At 52.3% G+C, this 15962-nt stretch overlaps 1 protein-coding gene and 1 long non-coding RNA gene across 5 annotated transcripts in view; one reads left to right on the forward strand and one right to left on the reverse strand.

Moving 5' to 3' along the window:
• Positions 1 to 10270, forward strand: part of FRMD4A (FERM domain containing 4A) — a 461647-nt gene extending 451377 nt beyond the window's left edge. For 3 of the 4 annotated variants that reach the window (XM_038740915.1, XM_038740916.1, XM_038740918.1), the window contains 5 exons: positions 225 to 465; positions 1828 to 1992; positions 3379 to 4235; positions 5172 to 5265; positions 9869 to 10270. In XM_038740915.1, the coding sequence (XP_038596843.1) occupies positions 225 to 465; positions 1828 to 1992; positions 3379 to 4235; positions 5172 to 5265; positions 9869 to 9971 (1460 nt within the window). In that variant the 3' untranslated portion in view covers positions 9972 to 10270. Of the gene's footprint in view, positions 1 to 224; positions 466 to 1827; positions 1993 to 3378; positions 4236 to 5171; positions 5266 to 7265; positions 7338 to 9868 lie in introns of all 4 variants that reach the window. The other variant, XM_038740917.1, reaches the window with a different exon arrangement.
• LOC119920763 lies at positions 4832 to 10353 on the reverse strand. The gene is made up of 4 exons (XR_005448429.1): positions 10264 to 10353; positions 9243 to 9342; positions 6766 to 7923; positions 4832 to 5953 (listed from the first exon to the last, which is right to left on the reverse strand). It is a non-coding gene; the product is annotated as an uncharacterized LOC119920763 (long non-coding RNA).
• Between the last annotated feature and the right edge of the window lie 5609 nt (positions 10354 to 15962).

The following is a 15962-nucleotide window of genomic DNA, read 5'->3' on the forward strand; positions in this document are numbered from 1 at the left end:
CACAATCCAGTTCCCTCAAAGGGCTCACAGTGATAATCTCCATTTTAAACCTGAGGTAACAGACACAGAGAAGTTAAGTGACTGGCTCAAAGTACACAGCAGACAAATGGCAGAACCAGGATTAGAAGCTAGGTCCATCTGACCTTCAGGTCTCTGCTCTTTCCACTAGGCCACAGTGCTTCTGTAATCATTGTCTCTCCCTTTCTCTCTCCCTGTCCCCACAGAGGACTCTCAGGTTATTACCAGCACAATTTCCCCTTTACAGTCCCCTCACAAGGGGCTCCCTCCTCGGCCGCCCTCCCACAACAGGCCCCCGCCTCCGCAGTCCCTGGAGGGCCTCCGCCAGATGCACTACCACCGGAACGACTATGACAAGTCGCCCATCAAGCCCAAAATGTGGAGCGAGTCCTCCTTGGACGAACCCTACGAGAAGGTCAAGAAGCGATCCTCGCACAGTCATTCCAGGTGAGGGACCACGGGCTGCCCCTAATCAAACCGTCCCAGCCTGGACCACAACCACAGGCCCAAATCAAGCAAGCCATCCGTGATATTTATTGAGCACTCGGCAGAGTGCTAAGCAAGCACTCGGGAGGGTACAGTACAATCGAATTGGTAGGCCTGATCCCTGCCCTCAAGGAGCAGACAATCCCCTTCTTCCTGGGCTGTGTAGGCTGATAGTGCCCACTTCTGTAGGCACTGCCCACTGCCATAGCCCTCCCAGCTGCAAGCTCACTAAAGCTAGCCCACCTGGTATTGACTAGATGGGCTGTGGGACCCTCACAAAAATGTCTAACCCCAGTGAGCCCCTGATTTTCCCCTTCCCAACTTCCCCACCTTTCCCTCCTACCCCTGTGCCACCTCCCCACCACAGCGTTGCTTGTGCCAGTATTTTGGTATTCTCAGCCTGTCACTCCTCCCCGACGAAAGAACGCCAGCCTGACGGGCCAGCCCGCGGAAGGCTCTCGACCTCCAAGTGCCGCCATAGCTGGGGGGGTGAGACGTAGTTATCAGAAGGCAAGAGTCGGGCCCACGTCCCCGGTCTCGGTGCTGGCAGGAGACTTAATGGGGCTGGATCCCATGGGAGTGGATTAGGAAATCTTGGGCAGCAGTTTCTCCCGATGATAGAACCGCAGTCCACCCACCTGAATCCCAAAGTTGTTTGGGAAGATAACTCCCTTCCAACAGATGGAGGGGCCCTGGCAGTTGGAAACTCCTGCTGTGTTGCTTGGCCCCAGTTCCATAAAAGCTCTTTGGAAGGGCAATCGACAAGATGGCCTTTTTCAAAGTCTTGCCTAGCTGGTTTCTTAGTTGCCCACCCACCCTCCCTCAACCCCTCCACATCCAGACCCCGTGATAAGCCAGCGGTCCTGTTGGGAGGCAGAAGCTGAAGCGTGGGGTTGGGACAGGCTGGATGGGAGCCTGGAGAGTGAATGGGAGAAAGGGGGTGGGAGTGGGAAAGGGATCTGGCTTCCCAGGATTGTTCAGGCTGAAAGGATGGCGGGGAGAGGGCAGGATAACTTTTCATGGATCTCTGATCCCTGAAGCTGATTTTTCACCAGGGCAACCAAAGGTCAAGCCACATGGGGGCCAGGACAGAGCCTCAACAGGATGGACTTGGTTAGGGGTGTTTCGGTTCCTCACAACCCTACCTAGGACCAAGGCTTCATGGCCCCCAACATTGCCAGGGCAACGGGGCGGGACTGGGACTCAAGCAACCACTACTGGAGACAGGAATTAGAGGCAAATGGCCAATGCCTGCCTTCCAGTAACTTGCGATCAAATGGAAGGATATGGGCCACTGATAGGAGGCACTTTCTTTGGTTGCAGTAGCCACCGCAGGCTCCCGAGCGGAGGGAGCTGTGCCGAAGCCGGGGGGAGCAACTCCCTGCAGAACAGCCCCATCCGCGGCCTCCCTCACTGGACCTCCCAGTCCAGCATGCCCTCCACGCCCGACCTGCGGGTACGCAGCCCCCACTACGTCCATTCCACCAGGTACGTGGACACCGGACTCGGACCTCTCTGATCCCAGGCTGCCCCTGGCTCGGTAGAGTATTAAAAATAAAAAGCTTTCTTTTTCCCTTTGCGGGGAAAAGCAGGCTTTTCCCTACAAGCTGGGGACAATCTCCCTCGCTGTGCTAATCACTCTTTATAATAAGGTTGTAGGTAAAACTGTCCTCTTCCTGCAGCTGTGCGGAACTACCAGTCTGGGAGGGTTTGTTCAGAACTTCTTTGGGGCAGAAGCAGCAACAGCAATGGGGCTTTGGGGGGCACAGACGGATAGATGGGAAATCCCGTCAGATACTGTAGGATGGGGACGTGCCATCTGGCTTCAGAAACAGGAGCTGGGAGAGCGCCGACCCCTCGTGGTTCTGGTCCACGCCTATCCAGAGCAGAAGGGATGCTTCCTGTGGAGGCTTGGCCCCAGCACCCTGGATCGGGTGGCCCCAGCGGGGCCCTTGAGCGGTGCCAGCTAGTCCCTTCCCCCTTGAGGAAAACCTCAAAAACCTCCTCAAAACCTCCAATGGCTACCAATCAATCTGCGCATCAGGCAGAAACTCCTCACCCTGGGCTTCAAGGCTGTCCATTACCTCGCCCCCTCCTACCTCACCTCCCTTCTCTCCTTCTACTGCCCAGCCCGCACCCTCCGCTCCTCCACCGCTAATCTCCTCACTGTACCTAGTTCTCGCCTATCCCGCCATCGACCCCCGGCCCACGTCATCCCCCAGGCCTGGAATGCCCTCCCTCTGCCCCTCCGCCAAGCTAGCTCTCTTCCTCCCTTCAAGGCCCTGCTGAGAGCTCACCTCCTCCAGGAGGCCTTCCCAGACTGAGCCCCTTCCTTCCTCTCCCCCTCATCCCCCTCTCCATCCCCCCATCTTACCTCCTTCCCTTCCCCACAGCACCTGTATATATGTATATATGGTTGCACATATTTATTACTCTATTTATTTTACTTGTACATTTCTATCCTATTTATTTTGTTGGTATGTTTGGTTTTGTTCTCTGTCTCCCCCTTTTAGACTGTGAGCCCACTGTTGGGTAGGGACTGTCTCTATGTGTTGCCAATTTGTACTTCCCAAGCGCTTAGTACAGTGCTCTGCACATAGTAAGCGCTCAATAAATACGATTGATTGATTGAGGCACAACCGGCCCGGGACAGCGGGAAAGACCTCGGGCCCACGTCACGCTAATCCATTTCCCGGACCTCCCTTCTCACTAGGGGTGCATGGGGTGCTTCCCTTTTGTCCAGGTGCATTATCGGGAGCCTGGGTTCCTCCCATGCTGCTCTCCTCTCCGGGGGCCCCTTGGTTCCTAGCGGCCTATGAGCCCAGGCCCCTTCCCCCGGACCGGAGCGACGGCTCTTCTTTCTCCCTCCTGCAGGTCTGTGGACATCAGCCCCACGCGACTGCACAGCTTAGCCATGCACTTTAGACACAGGAGCTCCAGCTTGGAGTCGCAGCAGGGCAAACTCCTGGGGTCGGAGAACGACACGGGGAGCCCCGACTTTTACACCCCGAGGACTCGTAGCAGCAACGGCTCCGACCCCATGGACGACTGCTCTTCCTGCACCAGCCACTCCAGCTCGGAGCATTACTACCCGGCCCAGATGAACCCCAACTACTCCACCCTGGCCGAGGACTCCCCGTCCAAGGCCCGGGAGCGGCAGCGGCACAAGTCGGCCGGGAACCTGGTCTCCTCCAACTCGGGAAGCATGCCCAACCTGGCGGCCCGCAACGGGCCGGGCCACCCCGGGGTCTACCTGCACAGCCAGAGCCAGCCCTGCTCCCAGTACCGCATCAAGGAGTACCCGCTGTACATCGAGGGCAGCGCCACACCCGTGGTGGTGCGCAGCCTGGAGAGCGACCAGGAGGGCCACTACAGCGTCAAGGCCCAGTTCAAGACCTCCAACTCGTACACGGCCGGGGGCATGTTCAAGGACAGCTGGCACGGGAGCGAGGGTGACTCGGCCCGCCTGACGCCGTCCCGCTCCCAGATCATTCGGACTCCGTCGCTCGGCCGGGAGGGCAGGGCCGAGCGGGGCGCGGGCCGGGCCGGCGTGTCGGACGAGCTGCGGCTGTGGTACCAGCGGTCCAGTGCCTCCCAGCGCGAGCACGGCCGCCTGTCGCACACCAGCTCGGCCTCGTCGGACAGCGGCTCCCAGTGCAGCGCGGCCGCGAGCGCCTTCGTGGCGCACAGCAGGGTGACCAGGAGGCCTCAGATGTGCAAAGCCACATCAGGTGAGCTGTGGCGGGGGACGGCGGGGAGGGAGGGAACCGCCAGGGCGTGAGCGAGCCTGAGCCCCTCAAGAGTCAGCCTGGAGTGAAGGGCCCAGAGCCTCCAACCCAGTACCCTCCCCTCCTCCGCTACCCAGATCCCCGCTGCCAGCCCCGCTTGGGGCACATTTGGAGGGTAAGCTGTGTAGGAAGGTTGGCTGTCCAACTCTCCTACTACTACGGTCCTGCCAGCCGCCAGCCTCGCTCCCCTCGGAGGGGCTCTGCCCTGTAGGAGAGTGGGAAGGGGCAGAGGCTCTGGGCTGGTGGGGTCCGTGCCCCCCAAATATGGGACAGGGTGGGTTATAATGCATTCCCTCCCCCAGGACTTTCCAAGACAAGTGGCCAAAGCCAAGGGGGAACTCAGCATGATTCCCTAGGCCCAAGCTCAGGTCTGGACTGAGGATACGGTCACTGGGCAAGGTTTGATTTGAAGCCATCAGATGAAGCCATTTGAAATGTCCCAAGCTTTGTGGGCTGTGGGAGCTAAATCCCAACTGGGCTGGGGAGGAGGAGCAGCAGCACTGGTGACTGGTGAAAGAAGAGTCTCAAGAGCTTTTAGCAGGCAAAACTGTTCATCCTTTATTGAAAAAGACCCTCCATTCGGGCAAAACATTGATTCATTCACATCCTGTGCCTACCTGGCTAGATTCATTTTTAGGCCATAAACTTCCAAGAACAAGTACCTGAAAGCCAGCTGCAGCTGCAAGTGCAGGAGGTCCTGTTCCCCCTGCCCCACCACCCCAGGGCTTCCAGGAGGTCTGGGAGGAGAGGGGATGCTGGAGTCCCTCAGCTGCTGGGGCTCTCTCGGGGCAAGCTGGCTGGAAGGGTTGTCTTTGCTCAGATGCCCTCACCTGACCACGTCCTCTCTCCCTTCTCTTCCCCAACTGTGGGCCTCAACAGCCTTACCTCCCAGCCAGCGGAGCTCCACCCCTTCCAGCGAGATTGGAGCTACGCCCCCAAGCAGCCCACACCACCTCTTGACCTGGCAGGCCGGGTGAGTGAGTCCCACCTGGGGTTTTCTCTTTCTTAACGAGGGTGAGGAATGGAGCCGGGGAATGCACCCAGAAGGGGTGGGGGACGGCCAGCAGGTCACGGAAGGGTTCGGTGACTCGACAAACAAGGGTGCAGAGCTTGTGCCAAAGAAAGGGAAGAGGGCAGAGGTACGTAGAGAACACAAAACCATCCATAGTGTGCGGTAGGACCCTCCTCAACCCTCCTTTTCAACCTCTGCCCCACCCAACCTCCCTTCCTGTTGGTGAGATTCACCTCTCAGCCTGGTCCCCACCTTAGCCAGTGGAACTGGAGCCACCACTTTGCTCCCACCTTGGCATGCATGAGGCAGGCGGTGCCCACGAGCCTGTCTGCCTTCTCCCCCGAAGCAGGAGACAACAGGAATGGAGGAAGGAGAAGGGTTTGCAGCCCGGAAGCTGAGGGGACAGCCTCTCTTGCTTGGAGGCTCCCTTCTGCCTTCCCCTTTGAGGGTAGGAGGGTGGGAATTTCCCCACAAGGACACGTGGAGACCGGGGGCCTCAGCTTGCAGATACTCACTTCTTTGCCCTCAGCAGGGTCACTGGCTCAAAGCCCATTTTCCCAATATTCACCTAGTTAAGATCCTTATGGCAGAAGCTGTTGTTTTCATCAGGACCTTTCGCCCTGTTTGAAATGGGCCTGGCTGGGAACTCCTGAGGAAGAAAGGAAGGAAGAGAATCAGGGCAGGACACCTCACAGCCCCCTCAGGGCATTGATTTCCCCTCAGGTGGAAATCCTCCTCTGTTCTCCTCACCTGAACACACAGTAGTAGCAGTAGACTTACTGAGCACTTAAATGGGGTGATGCACTGTGCTAAGCACTTGGGACGTCTAAAACAAAGATGGGGCACTAAGGGGACAAGAAAGGCAGGAGCCCTGGGGGTTAGAACCAGCTCAGCCATTCCTTCATAGCAACTTGGTTTCACACAAGATTGGCTCATTTTCATATGCCACCTAGTCATCGTAGGAGATGGGCTACAGGCCTAGAGTCAAGGGCCCTGGGTTTTAATCCCGGCTCCGTTACGTTCCTCTTGGGTAAGTCACTTAACGTCTCTGTGCCTCAGTTTCCTCTTCGGTAAAAATGGATTTTAAACATCTGTTCTCCCTCCCGCTGAAACTGGGAGCCCCTGTGGCGGGGAAGGAGGGGGACGGATGACAGGGACTGTGCTTTGAGCCAATCATTGGGCCTGTAGCCCAGTGCTTAGGATAGTACAGGGCTGGGCACATAGTAAAGGCTTAACAATTACTATTCTAATTAGTTAAGTTCACTGGTGCCAGAAATCCCCTTTCCCCGGAAATAATCTCTGCTTCCAGAGGAGCGATTCACTGCCACTGTGCCCAGCTAGCACCAGTGGGTTTTACCTCCTGTTTAGTCTGTGAAACCACCTGATGATCTTCTCTCTATCCCAGCGCTTAGTACAGGACTGGGCCCATAGTGAGCACCTAACAAATGCCGTCATTATTACCTGGACCGGATCCGGCCATAGGGCTGGGTGCACAGATCTAACTCTGCTCCTCTGTGCGTCGCTTCTCCCCAAGTGCGTGTAGACAGACAGCATCTTTAGCCCTCACAGCCGTCATGGCGATTCAGTTTTTCCTGCCCACGTTAGGCCTGTGGGAACTGTGGACAAAGTCAGGAGGTCAGAGGGAGAAAGAAAAAATAGAAGACACTTAAAACATTTGCTTGACCTAAGGTAACCAAAGTTATTTTCAGAGACTTTTATTTCAGAGGTAACGATAAACTCTCTCAAGGTGGCTTCAGTAGAAAATGTGCTTTAGAAACAGGAATCAGAAATTTGAAAAATCTGCATGACATGTTTTTGTGTGTTACTAACCCTTTTGTTTAGAAGAATGAGTCATCAGCTGTTCTTCCCACTGTGTTAATAAGTTCTTAACAATGTCTGGGTCACTTCTTCTCTTTAACGTTTCCTCTTTGCTCTTCCTTCCTGTGCTGTCCTTTGTTCAGAGAAGCAACAGAAAGCTCACCCACTATGGATGAGTCTGAGTCTCCAACTCACCAAAGTACTGATGAATAGAGGTATAGTAAGGGAACATTTTGTTCTTATAACTCTGTCCTCTTCATGGTTCCTTGTAGTTTATGCTCTCCAACGTGCTGCAGATGTGTTTGACTTCACCCATGGCATAATTGATTGCTATGGTGGAAACCTCTGAGTAATGTGGAAGGGATTTTAATAGCTATTAAAATCCCCATCCCATTGCTAAATAACTGTAGATGATCTGGCTTTGGACATAGGAAGATGTACATATGTGCCCTATTTACTGTCCAGGGATTCAGAACCTAGAAGCCCCTTATTCTCAGAAGAGGCTTAGAGTGGCTTTATCAATCGCGCTGAATAACTTTCAGGAGCTTGGGCCTTGTGGCCATCTCTCTCTCAGTGCAGGGCCGGGAGAAGGGTATTCCAGGCGAGAGAGCGGGGTGGCATCCCCATCTGCCAGACGGACAGACTTTGAAACCCGGGAGGGGTGGCTGTTGGGAAGGATGAAGAAGGAATATAGGCACTTACCTGTCTGCGTAGAACGAGAAGGTAGAAGGCAGCATGGGCTAGTGAAAAGATGGTCCTGTCCCTCTATGGTCACCAGTTAGCAGGGCCTCCGTTTCCCTCCTGCCATGGATTAAGGTGGTGACGTTACAGGAGACTTAGACAATAGTCTCCTCCTTCCTAGAAGCCCCAAAGCCACAGCTCTCCAACAGCTGCCTCTTCTCTCCTGCTTGGAGTGAGAATTCTCTAGGAACTATTACAGAGCCAGGCCCACTTGCTGAGAGGATGAATGCCATACCCGGGTCTTTGTCACGCTGCTTCAGAAGCAAGAGTCTGTCAAAGGACGGGGTGTTATTATGGTAACGTTGTTATTGCTCAATGAAAATCAGCTAGCAACAGCCTGGCCTGTGGAACTCAAAACAGGCTGGAAATGGAAGGGGTTTGGTGCAGAGCTGCCCCTATCCCCCCTGAATCTTCCCTCTTCCAATGAGGGCTTCTAAAAAACCCTGCATCCAACTGAACAGATCGATCAGATGGGATCAGGGGTGGTGGGGGCTTCCCCTCACCTCCTGCCCAAGGCATTTGTCTGTCCCAGGCTCGAAATTAAGGCCCTGGACTGTGTCTTGTTTCTAAAACCACAGTTGAGTGGTTCTGGCCACATCATTTTCTCTCAAGCCCCTGGGAAGGTTTTGGCAGAAGCCTTTGATCCCACCTTTTCTGGGTTCTTAAGTCAAAATCCAGAGGGGAACATTTTCAAAGTTCCAAACTCCTTCCACGACCCCCCCACCAAGAGATGGGAAAACAGAAAAACATCACTCCTGGTTGTCCTGGGTCGTGGTTCAGGAGGAAAGCTTTGTGGTCTGGCTGTGCTGTGAGCTCCCCATTCCCAACCCTCAGGGGTGTCATGAAATTTGGGGAGAGAAGTTTGATGGAAGCAAGATTCCAGGGAGTAGTTATCCCTGTCACCATTTGCCTTAGAGAGACTCCTTTTTGGCTATCATCAGCAAACAGGAGGATTTGCTGTAGCAGATTATTATCCCTTGTATATGTATCAGAGAGCAAAGACTAAAAGCCAACCAGTTGTATCCAATTAGCAAACACTACTTGCTGACACTACTTGCTGAGCCTAGAAGGAAGTTGGTAAATTAACAGGATAGAAGCAAATGAACTAACATGCAATTAAGCCCCTTTTACTTCCTGCTAATTAACAGAAGAGCCAGAGCTGAGGCTGAAGAGCTGAAACATTTGGCCTTGGGTGGGCTGGACCTTCCAAAGGGGTTGCGCTCTCGTTCTGGCTCAGGGAGGGTAAAAGCGGAACCTGAATTCATTCGTGGCAGTACGGGCTTCCCCGTGGCCTCGAGTCCCAGCCCCTTCTCCGGGGGAAGAGCAACCCTGTGGGGACATGGGGGTGAGGTCCAGAGGTCCCTGGTGTTTGACCTTACCTTATTCCTCTGGAAGAGCTGGGCTGCAAAGCCTCCTGGAAAAGGTAGTTCTGGGCCAGATGAACTGAAACCATGTTTCCCAGGGATGCTGAGAAGGGAGCTGAATGGACGGAAGGAGATTTAACAAAACATTAACACCCATTTTTTCCCCGAATGTCCATCTAGGCAAGGCCACCGATGAGAAAAGGAAACCTCCCTGAGCCCACACTGCGACCCCCAAGAGAAGGTTGAAGACATTAAATTAGTTAGCCTTTTAGAATCCAACCTGTGGGGATGACCCTTCCTTAGGCCCCCAGGGCTGGTAAGAACAGCAGAGGGGTATCTCAGAGATTGCTGGACCAGAAAGGGGGTCTGTGGGGCTGAACCAATCGGAATCAATGCCTCCTTGGGGGTGCTGAGTAGGGAGTCACAGCAGGGGAGGCTGTAGTGACCTTTCAGCATCCACACCTACCTTCCTGGGTGCTTTGGCCTCATGGCTCCCCTGGGTCCCGCGTAACCTTCATCAGGAATGTTTGTAGAGAAATCTTTACCCCATATCCCGCGCCCACCGCACAATACGCCTCATAACGCTCACATTATGAACATTATCTCCCCACCCTCACTTGCCTTCTTGGTTTCCGCTGCAGGAGCTACAATGACAGCTGTTTCCTGGATTCCCCCCTCTATCCAGAACTAGCCGACGTCCAGTGGTACGGACAGGAGAAAGCCAAGCCCGGGACTCTGGTGTGAGCCAGCCCGACCTCCAGCTGCCCTCCTAGATGCCATTCTGAGCTCACCTCACTGCCTCTCATTTGCCTTACCCAGAAGCACTGTCACCTTGCACACCAGTTCCAGTTCTCAGCACTTTTTTTTTCCTTGTCCCTCCCTGCCTCGCCACCCAACCTCACTGAGATGGACCGGGGTGGGGGAAGAGTGTGGTCCCTCTCCTTGCCCACCCCGCCTCCAGACAGCCAAGGGTCGACACTTCACGGCGGATCTGGTAGCCCCAAGCCCACCCCGCTTTGGGGAGGTGAGAGATTACCGCAGTAGGCACCGGGGGCCGCGACACCGACTGAGGTTTCCTTCACCATCCTTGGTAAAACCGAGAAGGGCAGCGACGTCCGGCCGAGTGAGCCCTCGGAGAAGGACCCCATGGTGGTAGAGGAGTGCTGCGGTTTTTTCCTGCGGGGAGAGATGGGCGGGCAGGCGGGAGGTGAAAAGAGGAGCTTATCGTTTCAGAGCTGGATCAGAGGATCACAATCAGTTCTACGCTGCCAAAGATCAACAACTACAACCAAGGCCACGAGACCGAGCATTCCCCTGCTGCAAAAACCCTTTCCCAATTCTAGTCTTCTGCCAGCAGGGAGAACCTTTCACTTGTAAACCATTGTCCCTCTCTGCCTTCCTTCCCCACCCCTTTAATGTAGAGCCTGGAAAACTAATACAATGTGTTCATGGCAAAGACACCAGCGTCGGTTGATTTCTTTTGACCCCCAAGTCCACCGTGGCCCCGTTAACCTGGACCGATGGGAATCCGGCAAGGGGACTGGCCAGAGCGGGGCCACAAGCCCAACAGCCCTGATGTGCCCAGGCGGAGTCCGGCCACAGGCCGAGACAGAAGACCAGCAACCGTTGTCTTTCTGTACCTGTGGTCGCTCCGGGTGAAGACTGCCCCAGCGGCTCGCTATCCCGGTGGAGGAAGCAGCTCAATCCCATCCTGTCTGTCTGCACCAGGTATTTGGTTTTTAGTCAAAAAGTACATTGTGATCTTCCCGGGTGGTTAAGCTCCATTAGCATTTAACTGTCGGGGGGTGTTATCCCCCCTTCCTTGCACTCTTGTAGCAAAGGGCTGAGATCTGACTTCTCAGCAGCCAGCTGATCCCGGGTCACTTACGTGGGAGACCCCGTGATGCTGTTGAGAAGTAACGTGCCTGGCTGGTTACCCCCGACCGGGGGCGGGGGTTTCCAACTGCAGCAGGAACCGGCATTCAGAAAACACAACCGATAACCTTGACACACAAAGTGCGTTTGGGCTGCAGATACCAAAAGAGGAAGAGGAAACAAACAAGAAAACAAGGATTGAAAGTTCAATGAAAAGCGCGGCAAGTATCCATGCATTTGCAGCAGGAATTTATACCCACCTGGCAAGCCACCACTCTTCTGGGGCCTCAGGGCTGATTTGTGGCTGGTGATGGCAGGCACTTTGAGGCTGGGTGACTCAAGGTGTGCACTGGGGTGCTCTGCTCTGGGTCACAGCCACAGGTGGACCGGGGACGAGGGAGGCGATGGGAGGGATCTTCCCACTTCCTCATGCCAAGGCACTAAAAGTGCTAGAGGGCGGGCAGGGCAGGGGGTGGGCGGGGGGGGGGGGAAGGAACAGAACTGAAGTGAGCTATAGTTAATAAGGAAAACCCAAGAAAAACCCTTCTATGTGATCCAAGACTAAGCCCCTTGTGGGCAGGATGCATATCTGCTAATTCTGTTAAATTCTGCTCTCCCAAGCACTTAGGACAGTGCTCTGCACATAAGCAGCGCTCAATAAATACGACTGACTGACCAGAGAGTTTACCACAGCAGGAGAGTCAGAAGTGAGCAACACTGAAAGAGAAAGAAAACTGAAAAAGGAATCACCCCTGCCATGTGACTTGAAAATACTGAGGAGACAAAATGAAGCTCACAACTGGGAGATGGGATAGAGCCCTCCTCTTGTGCTGTAGCCTCAGGCAAGTCATGTCACTTCTATGCCTCTATTTCCCCACCTACAGTGGGCTTGGGATCAACTGCAGAAGTTCTGTGAAGCTTAACTGGCTAGTGGCTGTAGAGCCCATGGAGGCTTAAGTGGTGCTGTACAGATGCTAAATTACGAGCATGGTTCCAAATGTCTCAAAGGGTGTGGAGACTTTAGGTTGTGACATGTTCAGAGCTGCAAATTGAGCTTTTTTTTTTTTTGCCTTCCCTGTCCTACTCGAACTTGTGTTGAGCTGAGTTCTTTATACAAAAATAATCCAAGGTTGAAAAGCAGAAATCTGAGGGGGAAAAGAGGGGACGGGCGGGGGGGTGGGGGTGGGGATAAAGGACAGAGCTGGTGGAAGAGAGGTGACAGCTGTATGATTTCGATGTTAGTCTGAAGTGAATTCTGTCAAGTCAAATGCTTAAATGTACCGGTAATTTTTTTGTCCCGTTAAGTTAAATGGAGTGGGGGAAAACCTTCGAAGACTAGTGCTGTGGGTTTCGGGAAGAGCAGGGTTGGGGGGGGGGCGGGGGGGGTTGGTTTTGCAATCAAGGCAAAGTTGTGCCAGTCTGGTAGTAAAGACAGAAATTAAGTAAAACAGGTTTTACTGTTTAGCTGAATTCAATACATATGAGATGTACATAAAATGTTAGTCCTTGAGATTAACATGTTAAAAATATGTGGGAGAGGCAACAGAGCTATTGTATACAAGCACTTGCAAACTCTTTATACAGCCCTAACAGTTGATTTTTTTTTTGGGGGGGAAGGGTTTTTTTGGTAGCTTTATTCAATAAAAAGGTGAAACAAAACCCTGTGGCCTGATATAGGGTCACTACTGCATTTGTGGAATCTTGCAAAGAAATTTCTTCTGCCAAGCCAGAGGATTAGGGTAGAGAGACACACCAGACTAGGTGGCAAGGGATTTTGGTTATTTTTAGTTATATGCAGTTGAGTGGGGAAAAAGTTAAAGTAAAAAAATCCCATTTGTTTTTGGTCAGTATTAGTTTAGTTCTGAACATAGTAAACCCCCTTCAGGTGCTATCAGATGACCATTTACTGCTTAGTTAACTAGATGTAAAGTTTTACATATATTAATGTCCATAGTTTTATTACACGTCATGGAAAATGGACCCTAGTTTTAAAATGGAACAAAAAATTAGGACACTCCTGAAACTGACTGTAGAGCATGTAAAATGATTTTCCTGGATTCTGTTCAACTGTAATCAATGAGAAAAAAAACATGTCTGTTGTAGGAAAACGTTGCGGAATTTTTTTTAAAAAATCTGCTTTTAATTTATTCTTTTTGTATTAAGAATTTGTATAGTACCTTTACATTTTGCAAAACAGTGTTGTCAACACTTATTAAAGCATTTTCAAAATGAAACGAGTCACCGTGGTTCTTCAAAGGTTTTGGGCAGGTAAGTTCCAAAGAACCCTGGGTGGAATCTGCTTACCTTGTGTCTAACCCAGAGCTTGGCACTGAGTAAGCATTTAATTGAGTGCCTGAATTACAATTACAATCTATCATGGAGCTGGGAGAAGAGAGTCCATGACAGCCCTGTATTAAGAGCCGGTCCACATTCAGTATGCATAATAATAGTGGTACTTGTTAAGTGCTTACTGTGTGCCAAGCACTGTACTAAGCGCTAGGGCAGATACAAGATAATCAGGTCAGACAGTCCCTGTCCCACACAGGGCTCACAATTTAAGTAGGAAGCAGGGGGACGGGTACTGAATCTCCATTTTGCGGATAAGGAAACAGACACAGAGAAATTAAGTGACTTGTCCACGGCCATGCAGCAAGCACGTGGCAGAGCTGGAATTAGAAGCCAACTCCTCCAACTTTCCATGAGGCCTCACTGTTCTTCCACGTTTAGAGGTATTCTTTCTACACTGCCAGCACCTGAACCTCCCCAAGGTGGCCTAGTAGAAAAAGCATGAGCCCAGGAGTCAGAGGCCCTGGGTTCCAATCCCTGCTCTTCCACTTGCCTTCTGGGTGCCCTCAGGCAAGTCACTTCATATCTCTGTGCTTCACTGTCCTCACCTGTGAAATGGGGACATGGTACCTGTTCTCCCTCCCCTTTAGTCTGTGAGACTTACGTAGTACAGGGACTGTGTGTCCAACCCGATTATCTTGTATCCATCCCACTGCTTAGTTTGGTGCTTGGCACAGTCAGGGCTTAACAGACACCACAGGTGTTATTACTATTACTATTTTTTGCTCAAGGAGAGCACATACAGCCTGCTGTTGTCTCCTTGCACTTGCCCTGGCCAGCAGAGAGTGAATGAAGTCAAGCTGTCTCCAAGACCAGCGGTTGAAAGCACAGCCTTGGGCCGCCCTTGGAGCTTAAGACTCCCAAAGAATTCTCAATCGATGGTATTTACTGAGCGCTTACTGTGTGCAGAGCACTGTACTAATCCCTTGGGAGAACATAATACAGTACATTCCCTCGCATGAGAGACTTCAACTGCCCGGGCAGAGCAGAGTGATGGGACAAGCAGTGTTGCCCACCAGCCCTTCTTACCTGATTTGGGCAGCATGTGAAAGCGGTGGCTGATGGCAGACCCCTTACCTTGAGCTGAAAACGCGATCCCTGTTCTCCTGGTTCGTCTGCTTCAGGGAAGTCAGAATTCCTTCCGTTCAAAAACAAAGGAAAGGAGGCTGAGGTGCCAAAACTATCTGCAGACCCACCCCTGCTGCAATGAGGAATTAGCTGTGTCTGTTTCGCTGGGGTGGCACCTGCCCCCAGACCCCGATGTCATATTGGAGAGGGCGTCAGTCACGTACCCCACCCCCAGAAATGCTGCACAATGTGAACACATGCATTATCCATTCATTCAAAAAACACGCCCGGCCAAATGAGTAACCCCTGGCAGCCTTTCTGGGCTCTGGTTACTGCAGCTGTGCAACGTGCGAGAAGGAAGAAGCACCGGGCCTCACTAAGGTCTGTAAGGATGGATTCCCAGCCCATTTGTTCTAGGGGGAGCTGAATCCCAGGCACCGGAGCTCAACAACAAAGACACTCCCACTGCCTTGGGAGACCCCCCAAGAACCAAAGTGTTTTTATTACCTCACTTAGCCTCCAGTTGTTCCTGTGAGGGAAGAGATGATATCAGCACCCCTGTTTTACAGATGAGAAAACTGAGGCATGGAGTGATTCAACAATTTGCACTGGATCCCACAATCAGCAGTGGCAAAGCCAGACTAGACCTAGCTTGGGTCTCTTAGTACAGTGCCTGGCACATAGTAACTGCTTAACAAATACCATAATTATTACTATTATTATCTCTTCCCCGTGACTGCACTGACCAGCACCACTTCCACCACCTACCTACTAAGTCACTCAACTTATCCCGTTCCTCTGTTTCCTCATCTGTAAAATGGGGATTTTCCCTCTCTCAGACTATGAGTCCCATGTGGGACAGGAATCTTAGCCAAGATGATCACTTAGCACATAGTAAGCATTTAAATGCCACCATTATTATTATTAATGTTGCTGTTGTGTTAATAGCAATGATTACAAATACCTTGACTTGAAGTCCTTGAAATCCACCAGCTTCTTCCACAAAGGAATTGACGCTGGAGAGCCGGCCATGGGGGAATTCTTCAGAGGGGAATTACCTAGAAACCAATAAATTTCACATCTTTGTAGGCTTACCCATATACACACACCAACCCAGCAGTCCCCCCACCACTGCTATCCCACAGTGATCCTTCTTGGGAACAGCTGAAACAGTTCCCCCAGGGATCAACTAAATGCTGCATTTACTGGGGAAACAGCTCGTTTTTCAACCATTTTTCTAAAGCTCAAAAGCAGGGTTAGGAAAACAGGAAACGTAGCCAGGGCATTTCTTATGTGAACATCAGGATTTCAAGGCCAGACAAGTTTTCACCATTATACAAAGGAGATTGTTGGGCAACTTCAAAAAAATAGGTCTCCAATAACCCAAACTTTCTCCTCTAGTGCCATGGAGATCACTTTGAACAATCGCTTGCTATTGTTTGAGGG

The sequence above is a fragment of the Tachyglossus aculeatus genome, assembly GCF_015852505.1.
Source record: "Tachyglossus aculeatus isolate mTacAcu1 chromosome 12 unlocalized genomic scaffold, mTacAcu1.pri SUPER_6_unloc_1, whole genome shotgun sequence".
NCBI lineage: Eukaryota > Metazoa > Chordata > Mammalia > Monotremata > Tachyglossidae > Tachyglossus > Tachyglossus aculeatus.